At 37.0% G+C, this 21,347-nt stretch overlaps 1 protein-coding gene across 4 annotated transcripts in view; it reads left to right on the top strand.

Moving 5' to 3' along the window:
- PHTF2 (putative homeodomain transcription factor 2) overlaps positions 1 to 21,347 on the top strand; it is a 61,763-nt gene that overhangs the window by 10,636 nt on the left and 29,780 nt on the right. For 3 of the 4 annotated variants that reach the window (XM_014255186.2, XM_014255188.2, XM_014255187.2), the window contains exons 2-6: positions 3,473 to 3,549; positions 14,648 to 14,704; positions 15,087 to 15,098; positions 18,066 to 18,135; positions 20,598 to 20,756. In XM_014255186.2, coding sequence (XP_014110661.1) covers positions 3,505 to 3,549; positions 14,648 to 14,704; positions 15,087 to 15,098; positions 18,066 to 18,135; positions 20,598 to 20,756 — 343 coding nt within the window. In that variant the 5' untranslated portion in view covers positions 3,473 to 3,504. The remainder of the gene's footprint in view (positions 1 to 3,472; positions 3,550 to 14,647; positions 14,705 to 15,086; positions 15,099 to 18,065; positions 18,136 to 20,597; positions 20,757 to 21,347) is intronic. The other variant, XM_005526020.3, reaches the window with a different exon arrangement.

Consider the following 21,347-nt stretch of genomic DNA (forward strand, 5'->3'; position numbering starts at 1 on the left):
ATCCATCCCTCACCTAGATAAGCAAGCTTGAGGCTGAGTCTATTAAATTCATGATGTCTCACCTCATTAAATCCCCCAAAACCTAAAGACAAACTAAAAACCAAACCACAGATAAATGCCAGCTCCTGCAAGCAGAAACACTGTACAGAAATAATTAAATAAAGCATTTCACCTTCATTACTGTGCTGTCTCAGAAATGTTTGTGTAGCTCTTGAAGAAAGCATGTCATATTTCCTAGTAGAGGTATTTTTACTTATCACACCAAACCCTGTTTTGAGACATCCATCCCATGATTTTGTCATATTTACTTTTGTAAGCATCATCTTTGCATTTGTTTATGCAAATGTGTATGCAAATAAGCTTTAAATGACACCAAAATCGATTCTATGGAGGATTTAATGCAGTTTCTTAAAAAATATGAAAACCATGGATAATCTAAGTAACAGGTTTGTTGATAGAAATCAAATAAAGCTACTTCTTTATATTTGGTATATAGTTTTGTCAGGTAATTGTTTCTTGAGGCAAAGAATTTTTGAGTGAATTGAAAAGCTACTGCAAACAAAGGTTACTGCCTTTAAAATGGCTGATCCACTTTTAGCCATATTCAACACAGTTCAAAGTCTTGGATTCATGAGTTGATGCTTGGTTTCCTGAAAAAGTCATTGACCTTGAAGAAAGACATCAAGTTAATGTAGCTGTTGAGGGAAAGGTTTCTGTCCAGGTTCAGCAGTTCTTTACTGCTGATGAGTTGTTCCAACCTTTTTCTCATCCTGTAATTAGGCTGGTAGGAAGTAGTGTGTATTGTATTTGAGAGGGGTGTTATTTAAGAGAAATGAGAAGGAGTTAGAGGTCCTCCAGGATGAGGTTATGAAGACAGGGAAGGCAAGGGTATAAATGGGATCAGTTTCTGTGTGGCCCCTTCTTGCACTGGCACCTCTGTAGCAGTGAGCTGCTGTCACTGTGACTGTGTGATGTAGGTGGTGTGTATGGAGGCCATGTGTGTGTGGGGAAGGATTTTATGTCACTTTAGAGTCCAGTATAGCAAAGGAATTTTAAAGTAGTGTTTAATTGAAGAGGTTTTCCAATAAAAACGCAAGTCCTATTGTAAGCTTTGTAAGGGTGAGAAAGAAAGGTATGTGATTTGCCGGGTTATATCAGAGTCTCTCTTGGGTTCCTTCCTTTTATGTGATAGTATTTTTATATTTATTGTGCAATGAATTCGTAATAATTGATAGCTGCTCTTAGAAAAACAGACTGTTATCTGAAGCAAATAGATCAGAAACAATTGCAGATGTTGACAGAGTCATGGCTGCGAGCTTTAACTGACCTGATGTGACTTAAATGATATTTTCAACAGTGGAAAAATTGAGGTGCTTGCTTGCTCAGTTGCACCAATTGTCAGTGTTCTGATATTTCTGGAATTTTCAATGACTGTCTAAGCTCTCTGAGACACTTCTTTCTCTTGAGTTGTAGTTTTAGCTGAAGTTGTATAAAATATATCGGAGTTACACTGTTAGAAATCTTAAAAATAGGTTTGTTTGAGAAACATGAACATGTGTGGCTTTATGTTTCTTAGAAATCCTCAGGGACTGATACAGTATCTGTCCATTTGTTGAAGGTTTGTACTATAGTGTATATGGTGCACATCCAAACTAAAGGCAGTATTATTTATATCTTTTAAGTAATTCACTGTATAAAATATGAGTATGTCCATGCACAAGTCAGAGAAGAATGAACAAACAAATGTCACTGCAGAATTGAGTCTTTCAGAGAGTAATTTTTTAAGTAAATAAAATCATACAGAGTTGGAAGGGAGCCATAAGGATCATCAAGTCCATCTCCCTGGCCTTGCACAGGACAATCCCATCTATGTGGCCCTCCATTCAAAGCTGTCTTCTACCTTAATGTCTTTTTGTATAATGGCACCCAAAAGTGCCCCCAGCACTTGAGGTGAGGCTGCCCCAGTGCAGAGCAGAGTGGACAATCCCCTCCCTTGCCTGGCTGGCGATGCTGTGCCTGATGCCCCTAGGACAGGGCTGGCCCTCCTGGCTGCCAGGGCACTGCTGACTCATGTTCAGCTTGGCATGAACCAGGACCCTAGGTCCATTTCTGCAGCTGCTCTCCAGCCACTTGTTCCTCAGTCTTTAAACACAACCAGGGTTGTCCCAGGTGCAGAATCTGGCACTTTACCTTGTTGAACTTCATATGGTTAATACCCGCTTTTAAAAAAAAATATCCAAACCCTGAAGTTTTGGTGATGATTAAAGTACTGTAAAGTGTCATGAGTTACTCTAATGTTTAAGAGTTTCATAAAGACACTCAATTTATTGTACAGTTTTGACTTCCATCCCATTTGTTGAATGTTGCATTTTTCTTTGCCTTTCTTATCTGTGTAAAAGCTGTAAATAAATGTCTTTAAATCAAGAGATAGATCTCAAATAATATTTTACTCTAAAAACTGCCTACAGGTTGATAATTCTTGCTTCCTTTTAATGAAAAATATTAAGTATAATATTATTGTTGATACTGACAATCTTACAGTAAAGTGTAACACTTTTACACAAGATGGATCTTGAAAAATGCTTGGTGTATAGTTTGGCATTTGGGGACTAAGCCAGTGCCATCTGTGTGACATCCTTAACCGTGTCCTTGCCACCAGTGAGGTCACACCTGGGATGCTGAGTCCAGTTCTGGGCTTCCCAGTACAAGAGACACACAGATACACCTGAAGGCTTGTTATGGTTTGTTTTTTTTTTTTCTTTTTAATGAACCCTCGCTGATTACACAAAAGAAGACTGTAAAAATTGGTTTCAAGATACAAATATTTTTCATAGGCTGAAAGTTGGGGTTGTGTTTTTTTTTTTCCTACTGAAAACTAATTACAGTGGCATAAAAGATTAACTAATGTTGTTGCTATTTGTTACCATTAAAACAACTGTAGAATTTTTCCTTGGTTTTATCTTTTTGACTTAGTTTTGGTCTACTGTTTTCAAGAGGGTATTAATTTTATGGTCAGTGAAGTTCTAGCACTGGTATTGTTTTCTTCTCCAAGTGTATCTAATAGTCTGTATGAATTTTTCTTGCATTTATCATTATCCTGGGCTTCAGAATACTGTGTTGGGCTAATGACTATAGGTTGCTTAATTTATCAGAAAAAAAAAAAAGAGAAAAAGCTGCGTGTAATATAACATTTGTGAGGTTCCTGTGAGACAATGACAGATCATCTCTGTGCAGTCTGTGTGTTAAACTGGGAACAAAGGACAAAAGTGGGTCTTTTGATGTCCTGTAGCAGCAGATTTGTATTTTTTTGTTTGCCTAGAGGAGAAAGCCCAAACTATTACTAAAAAAATGAGACAATGTGTAAAGTAAATGCAGCTGCTCAGTGACTTGCAGGTAACGGGAGTGTTTCTGCATTACCTGTTTGGCCTTCATAGGGAAGTGGAAGTAAAGTTCTATCTCTTTCTGTTAACAGCCTAAAATGACTCTGTGAATTCAGTGGAATAAATGGCGTCCAAAGTAACTGATGCTATAGTTTGGTACCAGAAAAAGGTAAGATTTCTATTTGTTTTTGTGGTGGCTTGTGTTTGTGTGTTAATACAACAAATATAAAATACTTATGCATTACTTATTAGCATTGTATGAGAGTGAGTAGCTTGAAACTTTTCTTACATAGGTGAATAAATATTTAGTGACTGTATTTAGTGAAATGAAGTAGCTTTTCATCTATGCTGGAAACTCCTTACTCCCTTGGTTACCTGCGCTCTGCGAAAAAACCAAATTTTGCATTCTCAGTAGAGTGTTAATTAATGTGCAGGAGAGTGTTGTTTCTATAGCACAGGAAAAAATCTTTGTATTTAAGTAGAAAGTAAGAATTGAAACAAATTTTCTGTCAGTAACAATATGTACCCAAAAGAGAGAGTCTTGGCTCTCCATGATTTAATAAGTTTCTGTGAGTTAGTATTTTCCTTGGGTCTCTAGCTGTCTTTTGGAGAGAGTACATCTTGTCCTCAAGTAAATAGTGGTCTAAAAAACAGAAATCCTGGTTAGTTTCTAGCAAAGCAACAGTTACTTCCTAGAAATAAGATAATACTGCTTTGTTGAGGTCTTTGCAAGAGTGAATTACTGTTGAAAGAGCAGAAAAAGTAATTTTGCTGACTTAATTTATACCAGTCATTCAATTATGTATTAAAAACTTGAAAATAATTCACAGTTTAATGATGAGTTTTTTGTTTGTGTTTTTTGCCATGTACTCTGATTTAGAAGATGTCTTGTAAAAGACCTAATGTAATGAAATTCAATGCAAGATCTCATGGAAGGGGAAAATGATGTTGATTTTACCTGCTTCCATTCATTCTCTCATACGCTTAATTTACTCACTGTGTAGTGATATCAGAAGACTGATATCCAGACACCAAGCTGTGTTTGTATCTGGTCTGATCAGGATCCCTTTGTGCAGTGCAAGAGATGCTGGGTGTCAGATCCTCATCATATCTCTGAGGTTGTTTTTGTTGGTGATGATGCACTATCCTTTGGACAGATCTTTCATGATATTCAGCTTTACAAATAGATGGTCCTTTGATGCAAGTAAGACCCTGCAGTTTCTGTAAATCTTAAGTGAAGTTCATGTTTGTTGTCTGGTTGGCTTTTTCTTGGTTTTTTTTTTTTTTCAAATAACATGTCTGTTTTCCTGTTGGTCATTCAATAAAAGGAATAGCACATTTGATATGCTCCAACTTTGCATCCTCCTGATTTTACGAAGGCAGAATGAGTCACTGTGGTGTGATTTTATGGAGGGCAGGCCTTCTGGTCTTGATATAAACAACCCATTCCTCAATTTTACTTTTCCCAGGACATTGCTCCTAACAGGATTTCTTGTTATCACTATAGCTCATTCTTTTAACCCTTGTTCTGTCGTTTTTTCCTGTGATTTCACATGTTTCCATTTTTTTTGTTCATAGTAAAAACCAACATTTCTGTGGCTTTTACAGAGGTCTGCTCAGCCAGGAATTGTACAGTGCCTTTATGGCAAGGAGTTGTGGTGAGGTGACTTCTGTTACTTCTGGAAGGACTGAGCTATCTTCAGGAGGGATAAGACAATGTATAAACTTGATGTTGGTCTTCTCCCCGGTGTGAACAAAATTTAATTGCAGTCCACGTGTGGACTGTGGCCTGCCAAATGAGCAAGTTGTGCTGCTTTAGTATGAGGAAGTGTAATGTTTTGAGACAAATGGCTGTATTAAAGAAGAGTTGCAGATGTTCATGTGAATTAGACTGTAATTCCTTAGGTACCACATATTGAGGGTTCTCCTGGATCCAGATGAAGAGTCTTCCAACTCTCTATTGTGGTGTGTGTGATCTGTCCCTGGGAATATCTAGATTCTTTCACCTATGCCTTTGATTTTGCTTATTTATTTGTTTAAATCTATTACATGGCACAGGATTTTTTACTTTGGTAAAAACCAAAGATTTCAATTTGGGGAACAGAAAGAGTTGTACTAGTGTTTAGTTGATAGCAGATGGGGTTTTTTTGTCCTTGCTTTTGATGTCAAGATACTGAACTTTAGGACCTGTTGTTTGCTTCCAGTTTTAAATTTTGAGGTTTTTTTGTAGCTGTAGGTTGTCCCACTGATTAGATCTGCTGACTCATCAGAGCTGTAACTGGGGTTGAAAGTGGGGAGGTATAAAAAAGTACCACATTCTGACAATAGAAGTTTGTTTCTGGGGCAAAAGAGAACCAGGGTTGCAATGAGCATTGATCAAATTGATATTACTCGCCTCTATGATGAAATGAGAAAAATAAGCTGTTGTTTTGGGAAGGTGTTTTCAGATTAATAAATTGGTGTATGAATGTCTTGAAAAGGAACATTAACTTCTGGTATTTCTAGTGATACATGACTAAGAAGCTTTTGAGTAGGTTGGGGCTGTGTAAGAAATACTTAGCAGATAACGTGCTCCTTGTCTTTCTTAGTTTTCAGTTTTAATGTATTTTTTAATATGTTTATTTCATGTGTCTCTCTACTGAGTTTCAAAGGTTTGTTGGTTTCTTGCACAAGAGACATTTTTATATCTCTTCAATGGAAAGAGTTAAGCAATTGAGCTCTTCCAACCCTACTTTAGGAAAGTTTTGCAAACAGCAAGTTTATTCATGACTCATACTATTGTCTGAAATTGAGCTCCTTACACCAGGATGATTTAGTAATACCCCTAATTGTTTAAAAGGTCAGACCTTTTATTATGTAAACATGTTTTTCTGTTTTGACAACAGATTTACTCTGCTTTTAGTGCACTGGAGCTCCTGATTACTGTCTTTTAAAATTACTGTAATCAATCTGAGTTATTTTAAGTTAGAATCTAAGATTTCAGATTGGTATTACAGCAGTTTGTAGTTTGAGATACAAGATTGCACAGACAGAGTTTTAGTGCTTCCAGTGATTGCTTGCATTTCCCAGCCAGTACAATTACTTTTTCAAGGCATGAAATCTTCTAGATACAGGTTGGCTCTGTAGAAATTAAAAAAAAACGAAACCTGGCATGTTTCTTGATGCACTAGGGAGTACAGTGCTGAGGTACTTAGGTGTGACAAAGGGTTTGTCTGGCTTGTTTTCAGCCCTTGGAGCTGCCCTGCTTCTTGCAATAAAAGGGAGTGGCAGGAGTGTCTGCATCGCTCCCTGGAACGGTTCCAGGCAGCTACCAAGCTACTACTCACATAGATACACCACTTGGTTAATATCCTTAGGATTATGTGCATGTACCACAATGCTGAAATTGCTTCAGCTTGGTAGTTGAGTCATTTGATGGAGAAAACCATCACATTTTTCCTGTGAACAAAATCTGACGTGCCGCATTTATTGAGAACAATTTCAGTATCTGCTGGCATAACTTTTCTGTGATACTGATACTATAGATGTACTTGAAGTATTGCCTGAGTAACAGTAGCTGATGTTAAAAATAATAAAGTTATGAATAATTTAGAATACTGCTTCTATTGCTTGTAACTTTTTGCATAAATTTCTTAAAATGCTTTTGAGTTGTACAGATAATAATAGAAGGAATTTGTGGTCTGGTTTACAGTTTGGAGAACATATGTAAATGTACCTTAACAACTTTGATTTTCAATCCTTACAGAAGCCTTGCTGCCAAAATGGGAAACTCTTCCTCCTGAAATATTACCAACAAATTTGTACAATTATGTTGTTCCTTCTCTTGGGAATGGTTGTAGGAGAAAGCAGAATGAAGCTTAATGAATTGAAGCTGAATCCTTCACCTGATTGCATGTCATTTAACTTTGCCAGTGCAGCTTTCTGCTGCTTTTGGTGTCCCTTGGGTACAGCTGTTAAAGGGCACAATAAAACAAATGACATGTTTTCTCTCTCATGGCTTTAAAGGGCAGAATTAGAGTTCTAATGGCATTGATTTAAGATCTTAATATTCAGTGTTTTACAGCTCATCAGTCCAAGATCATACTCGCCTATTTAGATTCATAGAATGGCCTGGGTTGGAAGGGACCTGAAAATTCATCATAGGGCAGGGACATCTTCCCAACTAGAGCAGGTTGCAACTTGGAGCACTTGCTTGTGAAGGCTGAGGCAGAAATATCTGAGTACCTCAAACTTCTCCATGTCCCTGGTAACCAGCTCTCCTTTTTCTTTCCACAGAGGGCCCACATTTTTCCTAGCATTCTTTCTGTTGTCAACAAACCTGTAGAAGCTTGTTTGTGTTGCCCTTGAGATCCCTGCCCACATTTAACTCTATCAGTGCTTTAACTTTCCTAACCTGGTCCCTGTATTAAGTTAAAGGAGGAATTAAATGAAAATTATATCCTACCTTGAAACCACCTGATTTCCTTTTTGGCACTAAATTCACATGATGCATTATTCATCCTGGCACCAAAGGCAGTTTTTGCCAAATGGACAGGCTGTATGGCTATTTTTACCTGAAACTTCGGATGCTGAAACTGACTTGATTTAAAAACATCTGACTTCAAGTGCTGAAACTTGACAAGTGTTGTAGCTGGCGTTTGTCAGAGCACTGAGGAAGAAAATGTATGTTCAGTTAGTTTCCTTCCACATTTGGTACTCAAGTAGTCACCTGACCTAGTGGGGATTTACCTTCAGTGCCTTGCTTGGTGAGGCAAAACTCTGGTTTCTGAATCTGGTGCAAAGCATCACTCCAACAGGGGCTGTGGCTGAACAAAACAGGCTTGCATTTTGCCTGCTTGTAGGCTCCCATGCCTGCTTTGCCTTCCCATAGACTTTCATAGATTTATTTAGTGAATTTGGTTGGAAAACACATCCAGCTAAAACTAAGACTGCAATTCTACAAGCAGTAGAATTAATGTCTAATGGCAGGGGAGCAACGAGTTGAAATCGCTCTGTCTTGAGAAGGGTTCTCTGATTGTTAAATTACAGCCTAACACTTCCTTTTCTCTTCCTGCATGATGTGATTGATCTTTTAGCCACCCAGACAAATGCAAGGGCAACAAGGAAAGCATGCTATGGGAAGGGGAAGTGATCAGGGACCTAAGAGCAATGCTATTCTAAAATCCTAGTTGAGACACCACTAAAGTTGCTGGATTTTCAGAGGTCTTCAGGGAATAATATTGAAAAATGAGCCTGCCAGAGTGGTTTTCTTTTCCCAGTTACATCTTGAGGCTGTTTTGTTTTGTGCAAGTACATTATTATTAAAAAAAAAAATAAAATGTTTCAGAGGTCTTAAATCTTTAACCCTTGGAGAGCAGCTGGGCATTGTTAGCAATAGTGTAGCCCTGGACTAGGAAAGGGAGTGCTCTTGACCAGCTCACCTCGGACAGCACCTAGGGTGCTGTGTTTACCTTTGGTTATTCCTGTACTCTCATTTAGTTTAACCTGCAAAGGGTTCTAAGTGTTCTGCTGTATATAATTTTTCTTTATGTTCAATTGTGTGATGAAAAGATGTGTTTAGGTGTTTTGTGGTTTTCATAGATACGCTAAAATTTGTAAACCATTACTCAGGGCAGTAAGTATGATTAAGATAAGTATGGCTGACAGATTTTAAGAATTAATCTGTAAAGAATAATTCAGAAAAACCATTAGTATGCAGTTAATAAATGTTTAATTAGCTATTATTGGACTCTGAAAGGGATAATATCACTAAAGCAAGCCTTAGTGTTCAGTGAAATGGCTGTAAATACAGTGGTGTTGCAGTTATTGGCAGAATTTAAGTGGGTCATTAGTTGGAAATTCAAATAGTTAATAATAAATAACTCTTACTAATGTTTTGAATAGCTTGCTTAATTTTACTCTAAAAATGGCTGGTTTCAGCTCTCCCTCTGCCACCAAACAGGGGAGAAGGGAGAAGGTATCAGGATGTTTTAAAATCAGAAGTAACAATTCAGCAGTTATAAATTCAAAGCTCTGTACCTTAGTATACAGAACCTTAATTCCTTCACTGCCTTCCATTTGACTAAAAGTTACTTAACTCTTTGCTGTTAACAGACAGTGTAAAACTATCATAGTGATTTCTATCTGTGGTTTATCGGCTAAGTTTGTCTTAGTTTAGCTTGTCCAGTCCACATATCCACCATAAACAAAATTGAAAAACACCTACCACCCTTGAAAATGAAAAATATCTAGAAAAACCCTATCTCAAGACTAGAAACCTACTTCAATAGAGATAATTATACTGCTGAGCTACTAGACTATTGCCTTTACTGCAACGGGGTTTAGTTCATGTGAGAAATAAATTGGAGTTTAAAATAACTTTCAGTAATCCTGTTCTAAGTTTTGAGAAAATGAGACATATTGTAAAAATTAATAATAATGCCTGTATAGAAATTATTTATATATGGCTACCCAAATTCTAAAATCAATACAGAAAATCATACAGTTATTTTAATGATGTTGGACTGTAGAAGTTAATAAAGCATATTAGGTAATATTTTAGGACTAAATATTTTATTAATGTGTCAGTCCAAGGAAGAAACTTTGTTACTTATTTACCAAACTCTAGATCTTACATATTTTGAATTTGTAATACTATTGTGATGTGGCTTGTAAAAGTGTTTAGAGGTCTTAAAGAGCAAAGTTTAGCACGCTAATTTTATTATTGGTAAACATTAAAGTTTTAAGATCCAAGAGGAAATACTGTGTATTTTTAGGATTATAGACTTTGCTAGTCTGCATGGTCATAAATTATAAATGCCTCTTGAAATATTGATCAATTCCATTAGAATCAGAAGGGCCTTGCGAGTATTGGGCTACAGGTTGATACCATCACTACATTAGCTTAAAGTGAATATCAGTGTCATTCACAAAGCTCAAATTCAATCTTTATGCACACGTGGCTTGTTATGAGAAGGGCACTGGGAAGAAACATGGCACAGTGCTAAAACCCTTTCCCCTGTGCTTTGAACTAAATATTGCTGTGTTTTCAATAGCTTAACTATTTACTTAAGCTAATTGCTATTGATGTTACACAACCAAACCGTACAGGTGCCAAATTTCAGATGTATGAAGAAATTTGATAAAATGCTTCCTGACATATTTGATTGGGAAAGAGTAAGTGCAGCTATTTTAGATAATTGCAAGAAATGCACATATATTAAACCCAGAAAATGTTTTGAGGAGGCTGCACTTAAAAAGGATCTCAAATTTATTTAATCTTTCTGTAAAGAGCTAGCTTTATTGAGTTTACCAAATATGTAATTGTAATTTCCCATGCCAAGTCACATACAAGTTAGATTTATTTTTTAAATGATTACTTGTGAGGAAATTTTTTTCAAGAAAACCTAATTGAAAGTTTATTATACTTTGCTAATTTAGGCTGTTAAACACCTGCTTCTCTGTTGTGAAAGAGTGGCTGCAGTTTTCATTTGCATTTAATCAATCCCTTATATACTGAAAATTTTTATAGTTGCTTGAAGAATGGTTGCTAATTCTGCAAATGCATAAACAAACAGAATCCCCTTTATCTTCATTACTTGGTATTTATCGAGGTGTAAGATCTTCAGAACTGAGTGTTTTGAGATAATAGAGTTGGATAGACTGGACAAAATCTAGGCATTGAGGAGGCCTGTGATGCGTGATTTAAACTGTGCATAATATTGAAGAGATTTTAGAGGCATTTCTTGCAGCTGTGTACTTAACAATGGGACCATTTTTTTGACTCCTGTGTTTTGTACTTCAAATTGTCTCTGAAGGATGGTGCAGAACTTGCAGCTGTGAGGGATGAGACTCCAGGCACAGTGGGTGGGTAGTAAATGGGTACTGGAGTTGGTCAGAGCATTCCTGTTGGCAGAATAGCTCCAGCCAAGGAAGCTTGAATGCCTGGCCTGGGGAGAAGCCCTGGTACACTGCATATTGAGGGAGACCTTGCTTTGATCAAGTTTTGTGTATATTTAAATTATTCAGGTTCCAACCTGATCTTATCTCTGGAAGGTTATTCCTTCCTTTTACTTGCCGTTAGAGCTTAATTTCTTTGGTGCTAGACTAGGTGCTAGGCTTCTTTTCAGTGTCCTGCAGGTGTGCACAATTGTAAGGAAACACATGACTAGCCAAGATCTACATTTGTTTTAGATTTACATTAGATTTAACAGAAAACAGAATTAAAATGCAAATACTTGTAAATCCAAACTCTTTGAAGCTGGAATTGGCTGGTGCACTCAATAATTTAAAACCAGGAAGGTTTGCTAGTATTATCTTACATTCTTCGTTCACTAATTATGTTCTTGATTTTAATTCATACACGTGTCTAGCTTCTCCGGTAATCATTATATGTTATAATTTAGTTTGTTGTAAATGAAATTTATGTACCTTTCAATGAATTCTGCAAGACACATTTTGCAAACTCTAAATCTGCTTTCCTGACATAAAGGAGAGGAAAAAAAAAATAATGCTTGTGTTTTTTACTTGCCTTGTTTTAATAACACTACTTCTTCCTTCTGTTGATTAATGTGAGAAATGAAGTGTGCCAGTATCCAGTATGCTGCTTTATGATGATGCCTTTATTTTTATGTATTTTCTTCTGATACATTTGGAAGAGAAGTGTAGGGGGATGCTTATGCATGTGGCAAGAGGGAAGTTGAATATCAGGTTGGAATTTGATGTGCTGAGTGGCACACACACCTGCTCCCTGAAGTGGTCCTTAAACTTTGTTAAAACACAAAGAGGTGATAGGAGGTAGATTTAAAAAGAAGCCCCAAAAAACAATGAAAACCAAGTGAGAGATTGTAATGGTACTCACTGTAATTCTCTTTTCCACTCCTTTCAGTTCCCACCAGCATGCCTTAGTGAATAGTCCTGTGCTCAGATGTCAATAACTAAAGTTGATCAGAGGTGGTTGGACAAACCCTCTTCTCCAGCAAAACAATTGTAAAGGACCCTATCCTTTAAAGTAGTTCTGCACTCTTATTTTACCTCCTGAGGTAGAATTGCTTTATAGGACAGCATTAAAAGAGTAACGTGAATGGCAAAATCCCGTCTTTTTGTGGAGATGAAAGATGCTGCCTAAAGAGGGAAAATAAATATTTGTAGGAAGATATAATTAAGATTTTAAATCAGTCAGCTTCCTTGAGTCAGATGTCTTCTGGGATCTGTTTCCCAGAATTCCTTTAACAAATGGTCTGTTATTTGTCTAAAAGAAGAACACTTTTATAGACTTTCAACTCTATACCAGTTTCAGCTATGAATGGAATTATGAATGGAGTTTGCTTTGCAGCTTTATTGGCACAAAGGCTTCCTTCCGCATTTGGATCTTGCATAACAGAGAGGGACACAGACTTGCATCCCCTTTCTGTCCTTGTAGAAAGAAACTTTTTTTTGGAAGTGGGGAGGGGAGGATGCAATATTATGCAGCACAAAAATTTTACTTGGAGCTCTTCTTAGCAAATTTAATGAAAACCAGAAAGGCCTGAAATTTCATTTAAAATGTGTTTAAAGAAAAAGCCAGAACAATTAGCTATAAATGCCTGGGTGGAGTGGTTATTCAATATATTGACTTTTTAATTGCTGGCTGTTATCCAGGTGAAGCTAGCTGTTAAACTTCCTTTGGTTTAATTACTTTAATTGTAGTAAATGCTTAATTCTTCCCACTACGATGTCTGACTTCCTAGTTATTTTCCACAGTTTCTTTTTTTCAAAATGCATGGTGTAAAGTATTTATTATTATCAAAAAGCCAGTAGATTGTTTCTTTTGCAAAGTTTTAAAGTAGCAAACTATAGAAATTGTTTAGCTCTTATAAATAGGAAATATTATTTAAATTTGGGAAAGACCAATTCAGTATTTCAGTTTGCTGTTCTCACTTTCAATCTTAGATATAGGATTTTACTACTCTAAATTTGATTTTTTCAAATGCTATTTTTTAATTTGTCAGATTTAGAGGCACAGAAGATGCCTATAGATTTCTTTGTTTTTGTTGGTGTTTGTGTGTTGGTTTCCCTGAGTATTTTTTTGCATTTTTTCACAGCTCCTTGGTTAAAAGATCCTTTTTAATTAAAAATTACTTTCTTTTTCTTTCTTTTATAACATCTAAATTAATGCTGAAGGCTGAAATACTAAAAGAGAAATGTGAACCATGCTTTTTGGTACAAAGTGCATGCACTTGGGTCTCTTATGTCTGCTGCAGTTGTGAATTGGAAGGAGGAGTCACACTATTGCAGTAAGATTGAATTTATACAGTTTATTTATAGCTCAGATGATGGGAGTTGTTCCTTTCTCCTCTCTGTCACGTGTGTGACTTGAGCTGCTTGTCACCTCTGCAGGCTGGAAAAGGATCTTTGAATCTCAGGAACTGCATCTGTCTCTCTCATGACCTAAAAGTGATCTTACACTTAACTGCTCAGAGTTTGTGATCTGAATCAATCCCCAGATTCACATGATTTATGTGTCTAGGTAGAACAGCTGGGATGGCAAGGCTTTAAAATTGCCGTAGAGAAAGAGATTATTATTACTGATTGTTACCTAGAAGTACAGTTTCTGTAGAGTTCAAAGCAATCTGATCTTTGATAACTTCTTACAAGACTAGGATATGTTGTCTCATATATTCTTGTTCTTGTCATCATCTTAAATCCTGAAGTTTAAGGTTGCCCTTCCTCTAAATATTTGACAGTCAATGGGGAAAAGTGCTGTTTCTTGGTATTCTTTAGGTTCTCCTTGGGCAATAACCTGGTTGATTACCAGCCTGACCATATAGCTGTTTGCTGTGCACTGTTAAGAAATAGAGCTAAAGACCGTCTGGCTTTAAAAGTGGGTGTAATGAAATGGGAATGATAGATGGTTTAAAAAAAATAAATTAAGTGAGGGTATGGATTCAGCTAGATGTGCGTATTTCTTTTGAAGTTATCTGAAAGGCCATGTGTGTGTAACTGCCATAGTTCTGTTCTCTGTCATAGGGAGGCTGGAATCCCGACCTGGGGTCGGAGGGAGCGTGGTCTTCCCAGTGCTTGGACTTGCACAAGTCCTGGGAGAAGGCTGGGGATGTGTGAGGCTCAGCTCTCCCCTCTATCACAGTTCCACTACAGATTAGCTTGATCCTGTCCAGCCAAGATAAAAATTTCTTTGTAAACTCCCCAAGGAAATAACTTGCTGGCTTTATGCTTCTCTTGTTGAAGGTTGATTTGATTTTGTTTGATCAATGTCTCTTAAATCCTCATGTATACTTTTTTCTTTTTAGATTGGAGCATATGATCAACAAATATGGGAAAAATCAGTAGAGCAAAGAGAAATAAAGGTAATAAATAATACAGTGTTTAATTTATTTATTTTTTTTTGGTTGTATATGCTGAAGTGATCTACATTGTATGTGGTGATATTTAATACTGGTAAAGTAAAACTAGACTTCTGGAGTGTAACCAAATGTAACCAGCATACTATGCTCTATTTATTTTACATAATTAATAACTTTGCAGCATTTAGTGTGATGCATTTCTGTATCTCAGTACCATTTTTTCTTTTATCTTGAGAGGCCTTAGTTGTGTTAATACTTCTGTCTTTCACTTTTCTTTGTGATGAATTCTAATGTCAGTTATCTGAGCTCTCTTTGCTTTCAGTTAGTTACCTTATACCTGCAGTTTACTTTCCCTCCTTTATGATGCTGTCATTGTTTTGTACAGTTTATTAGACTGGTAAGTACCTCAGGCTTTGTTTCTCTGAACAAGCAGTTTAACAGTGTTCTGTGCATTTTGGTTTAACTAACAGTACCATCAGTGTCTGCCACATTGCTAAATTGCTTTGGAGATAATAGAATCAATCCCATAGGTACTAGTTCTATGGGTTGTATATGAAATACCCATGATGTTAATTTAGTTAATATTCTTGTGATTAACCTTTTTTCCCCCTCCAACACTACATGGAAGTGTTGTGCTATTTCTGCATGAGTTTCAAGGTGTTGCTATTACTTAACATTAGTAAAATGTACATTGCTTCAGTTTCCTTAGGGGTGGGTTTCTTCACTCCCCAGTACTTAAACAAAACTGTATGTGGAAACTTGCTTGCCTTCTGTGGGAACTTTCACTGACCCAAACTACAGAGATTTTGTACAGAAATGCACACATTAAGTTGAACCCCATGGTATTTCAGTGCCACAGCTGAGCCTGGGTTGCTGGAAGGGTCCTTCCCATGGCCATGAAACCTCATCACAGCCACGAGAGGAGTTCATTAACTGCTGTGTAACAACATGTTATTCAAAGAGTTACTGCAGATAGTGCCCTGTGCTGATTGGAAATAGCATCTTCTTTGGCTCAGGAGTCTACTAACTAACAAATTACAGGTGGTATTTGATTTTGGGTAGTCTGAATGGAGTTCATTGGTGACACCAAGGCACGTGACTAAGTTCAGGCATTACACCTTAGTGTCTTAATCTCAAAGCTCCTACAGTGCTTTGACATTATAAATTTAGAAATAATTATGTAATGATTTATAAATGAACTACATTAAAAATCTGAATAAATCTTAGAAAATACATTTCTCTTACTACAAATTTATAATTTAGTTGTAACTGTAATAGAATCTAAGATTAATTTTCAAATTTGTGTAAAAGAGTTTTTACAATAATAACAGTTACTTTTAAGCATTTTTATTTGAACTCTCATTTGCTAATGCTTACCTGAAATGTGTTTGGTGCTGAATAGAAATTATATGAACCAACTGGAGGGTCTGAGCATTGCATTGAGATAATGCATCTGTGATGCATTAAGAAAGTGTAGAAAATGCATATGAATAAATGGAATGCTTCTACTGTGTGTGGCAAACAGTTCGGAGCCAACTCAGTGAAGTCTATGGACACTGAAAGTGCTGTTTGAGAGAATTTTAAAAGAATGAGTCATCATTTCTTTTCCTCTGAAGGTTGCATCAAGTTGTACTCTTGACTTAGATTTTTCAGAGTTCTTTCTTTAACATAAAAACATAATTTGAGCCACAACGGTAAATTTTTCCTAGGACTGAGCATGTTTTAGAAGATTATTTCTTCCAAGAGGCACATCTTTATTTAGACTTTCAAGACAGATCTTGTGGCCTGTAAGCACTAATACATGTGAAAATTATTATATCATTCAGCATTTTCTTTTTAAGCTTCAGTTTTCTTTATGAAATGCGAAAATGGAGTGGCTCACTTATGCAAGATTCACAAGAATCTGTAGATGATTTTAGAATTATGGTAATTTCCAGTTCTAATTATGGACTTCTTTTCTCATTCCACATAAAACTGCTGCACTTTTAGGACTGCAGTTCTGAAAACCTTGCATTATAAGGTCTTTGTAGTGCTTGAATTTAAAATATAGCCGGTTGTCTCTATTTGTCATCCTCAGAGCAATATTTTGTCCTACTCATGTTTCAATTCTGTGTATTAATTTTTTTTTTTTGTTTCAAGCAAACTCATTTTTCTAACAGACTGTCCTGGTTTAGGGCAAATTTGGGAGACATTATAATCTGGCTTGTTTCAGTTTGATTTTTTTATCTTTATTTCTGCATGAAAAATAAATCCAGTTTAATTTAGACGTGAGAAATATTTTGAGCTGCATTCAATTGAACATTTTGCCTGATACTATCCTTACAAAGATCAACACCACCAGATAACACTGATGTCTCTCATTGACAACAATTTCATGTTTATGCTTTCATTTATACTTAATGTTTACATTTTAGTTGTGTTTTTACATGTGATTGAACCATGGCAATGGTAGAAATGTACAGTCCACTAGTTTAAATGCTTTTTGAATGAGAACAGTTAAATGACTTCCATAATAATTCCATTTGCATCCTAAAGATTTTTTTAAATATTTTATTTTACTCTGTATGAATTGCATGCTGTGATTTCCTTACTGTCTAATGAGACCAAGAATCTAAACTAAGGGGAGCAGAATAAGCTGAGCTGTCTCTTAGACTTGACAGTACAGTATCTCATTTTAGCATTAAAAGCAAACTTGAAAGCTTTGCCAGAGAGTTTGGTTCTTCAGTAATGGAAGATGCTGCTTCTAAAAGACAAAATAAGCTTGCTTTTCTTCCTGCTGCATTCTTGCTGTGTGGGATTTTTCCCTTCCTTTTAATTGGCTAATCTATATTCACTACTGAGGAAAAATTCAATACTTTTCTAGAATTTGGGTTTTTGAGAGCTTACTGATTAGTGGCTCCTGCATTATAACATGATTTGCTATCTGGGTTTGGAACTAAGGTAAGTTGCAGTGTAAGCGTTTTGTGGAGTTAGACATCTAACGAGAAAAGAAATTCAAGAATGTCATTTGTTGCAGAAATTCTGAAAAGCTAATAGACATATATTACTAATTCTTGCAAGTGTGTGCATACGTTGTCTGCATAATGCAAAGCTATGAGTGCTCAGTGCCTGCTTGATAAGTAGCCCGGTGGGTCAGTAATTGGTTGGGTTTTATATTGATTGCAAAGTATGTGAAAGACATCCATTGTGCATTGTTATTTGGAATGCTTAATTTATATTACTTTAGATTTATGAAGCTGACATGTTTGCCTGAATTTTCAGTAGCAGTATGGGTTAAATACAATTACTGACTGCGTAGATATTTTTGTCTTTTTTAATGTTTGTCATCTGCATGAAGTATTTTGATAATACTTGTCTATTGCAGGGTTTGAGAAACAAACCAAAGAAAACAGGACATGTGAAACCGGACCTCATAGATGTTGATCTTGTAAGAGGTACGTTCTGAGCTAGAAAAAGCTGAATTTCTCAGTGTTAAAATAACAGCTATCCTGTGTCTTATAACAAGAGTGGATTAGTAGCTTTAAAATAATCCCAAATGAAACAAAACACAGCCAGCCCTACCTAATTCTTCCCTAAGGCAGATGGATAGAAAATATTGTTAAATAATGATACTGAGATTAAATTTAAAGGTTAAGAATTTAATTTAAATTTTGTTGTATAGATCCTGATCTAGGAAAACAAAAAAGAAAAACTTGTGTATTGTCTTTTATAATTTTAGAGTTACTAGTTTAAAAGGCTCCTACTGCCATGCATTTAGACTTCTTTCAAGTCTTCTGACATCTGGAGGGAATGTTATGTTGGAAGTTTCTGGAGGGTAAAAAGTGTATAGGCCTTGGTTGTTTCTTGTCTGTTTTAAATAACAAAACAGCAACAGAAGGTCAGATGATATGAGACTTCTCCAAGTCTTTATTTAGTCTTAATTTATTCTTATCTGTATGTAATTTCCCTCATGCCTCATGAAGGCTAGGAAAAATATTATTTGGTGTTTTTATCCATGAGCCCAGCAGCCAGCACAATCTCCTGCATCCATTCTAGGAAGCCAGGTACACTTTGGGCACCCTCACCCTCAGTGCTGGCCTCCAGAGGCCTGCTCTCCCCCTTTGTCCCTGGAGCCCTCGCCCCTTTGTCCCCGGAGCCCTCACCCTCCGGGGCCGTGTCCTTGCCAGGACTCGCTGGCTGTGCTGCGCTCGCTGGGGCTGCCGGCACCATGGCCACACCACGGTCACACAGTTCCCCCAGGCTGCGGCGTTGACTGCCAGGGCTGGCACCCAGCCCCATGTGTCAGCCCCACGTCCGTGTCCTTGGACACAGAGCAGATGGCCCCTGGCCCAGGAGAGTCCAGGGAGTTCAGGACTTTCTAGTTGAGGGAGTCCAGGCTGTGCTGAGCATGGCCAGACAAACAGCGCTCTGGGCATTGGCTGTTTGTGTGACCAGTCTTTTTTAGCCCTTTACCCCTCAATTTCACAGCATTTGTTCCTCCCTAAATTGCCCAAACACTTTCTTTCTTCCACCCCTGGATTCTTCCCTGAATGCCCTATAAGTGCTGTGTCATCTGAGCTCCTTTTCCCTGGGATCCTGCAATGAGTCCCACCCCTGAGACAGCAGCATCCCTTTTCCTCTGAAGGATGACTTTGAGATCCGCTCCCAGCAGTGCGTGGTGAGGGTTCACACCTCACGGTGGGGTCCATGGCTCTTCTGGGACAGCCCTGGGCAGGGCCTGCCCATTGTATTTATTGCATGGTTTGGATTCCCACCTGCTTTTCTGCCTCTGTCCTGCAATGGCCTCATGGAGATGGGCCTGAGATGGGCTGGTGGTTCCAGGGATGGGTTTATGAGGAGAACCCTGGAAGGACCCTGCAAGGTATTATTTGGGCTCCCCCCTCCAATTTTCTCTTTGAACTCCTCTGTGGTTGTGCAGATAAGCTTTTCTCATATCTAACAGTATAATTTTCTAAAAAATGGGAATATGAGAGAAAGAAATCAAATATCATTTGAGCTTATAAGAAGCTAAGAAACAGTGTTAGACCTTTTCAGTGCAGTGATGTACATGAATAGCATTTAAATGATTACATGGATGTCTAAGTTGGCATTAAAGTAGTTTCAGAGCTGGCAGTTTTACCTGTGCAGCACAAATGCCACTAATGCATTTACCTGTACTCATTAATGCCAGTGCTACTTATAAATGAGATGGGGATGGTGTAGCAGCATGCAGAAGATACCCTTTCAGTCAATAACTTTGCATAATTTAAATCACATTCCCATTAAGTAAATTTTACAGTTTTTTGTCTGGGAAGGAAAATAAATAGAGAGATATGGGAGAGAAAGGACATTTGAATGAGAGAGATGAAAAGCAGTATAGAAGGAGACACAAAGATAAATTATTCTTTGGGTGTCTTCCCTGCTCCTGGGGCTAATCTTCAGTTGGACAGATTCACTGCAGTGCTTCCCAGCCTCATTCCATGTTCCTGAATGATATGGCTGGTGCAATTTACAGATGCTGGTATTTTAGATCCCTTTTCTGTGTTGGGAAAGGCCTTTGCATTGCCTGCACTTGCACGAGCATGAGACTTGTTGCTTCATATCAAGTTTTTGATACCTCTGTGAAACAGAACAATTTTTAATAATTAATTTTAGAATAATTTTGATATGGCAGTGTTTTGTTATTCAAACATTCTGAATACTTTGTAGAAGTTCCTCATAATGTCAGTCAAGAAGACATCAACAATTTATGGCATATTTGGATTGAGGAGATAGTTATTTAAAGGAGCAATTATTTGAATAACTCTTCTACTTCCACCATTTCACTGTCTTAACTACTCTGCTATTAAACAACTGAGGTTTCTATTAGCCATAATGATGAAAAAAAATGAGATTTCTTTTCTTTTTTTTTTTAAAGGATCTGCTTTTGCTAAAGCAAAACCTGAAAGTCCTTGGACATCTTTGACCCGCAAAGGAATCGTGAGAGTTGTTTTCTTTCCATTCTTCTACAGGTGGTGGCTACAAGTGACATCAAGGGTCATTTTCTTCTGGCTGCTTGTTCTTTACCTTCTCCAAGGTAGAGTTGGATTACACCATCAGCTTTGACTGAATGCCTTATTTTAACCATATGGAAGCTGAAGTGTGCTGCTTGGTTCACTTCATGCTGTTAAGGTCTATTCCAGTATTTTCAGAAAATACTGGAATGACACAGTCCCAAGCATATGTCTCTTGGTTAGCATTTCTTTTATGTATATAAAGAATGCATAATGAAAAAATTTTAGCACTCTCCTCAAAGGCTTTCTTCAGCATTTGGCACACATTAGTTTGTTACATCTGAATATAATTTCAGGACTATTTAATTCAGTTCAGGGCAACTGTTAACAAGCAGAAATCAGTTCACAGTTTTTGGAATATTCAGTATTGAGTTCTAGCAATCTGACTTTGTGAGTCTCTTAATTATTTGTGATACATAAGAGGAAAATTAGAAAGGGAAGAATGTAATAGAGTGAGTCAGTATGAAAGTTAGCAAAAGAATAAGTGTTTTAGAAGTTTGTAGAACAGATATAGAACAGAAGGTTAATGAAAGTTGGGAGCAATGTAAGTACCCTGAGAAGCTAAATGACTGATGAATTTTTCACTGAAATCCAATTAACATGCGATATTACTT

This window comes from Pseudopodoces humilis, chromosome 5, assembly GCF_049639895.1.
Source record: "Pseudopodoces humilis isolate 2021_Gansu_Grassland_sample_001 chromosome 5, ASM4963989v1, whole genome shotgun sequence".
NCBI classification, from domain to species: domain Eukaryota; kingdom Metazoa; phylum Chordata; class Aves; order Passeriformes; family Paridae; genus Pseudopodoces; species Pseudopodoces humilis.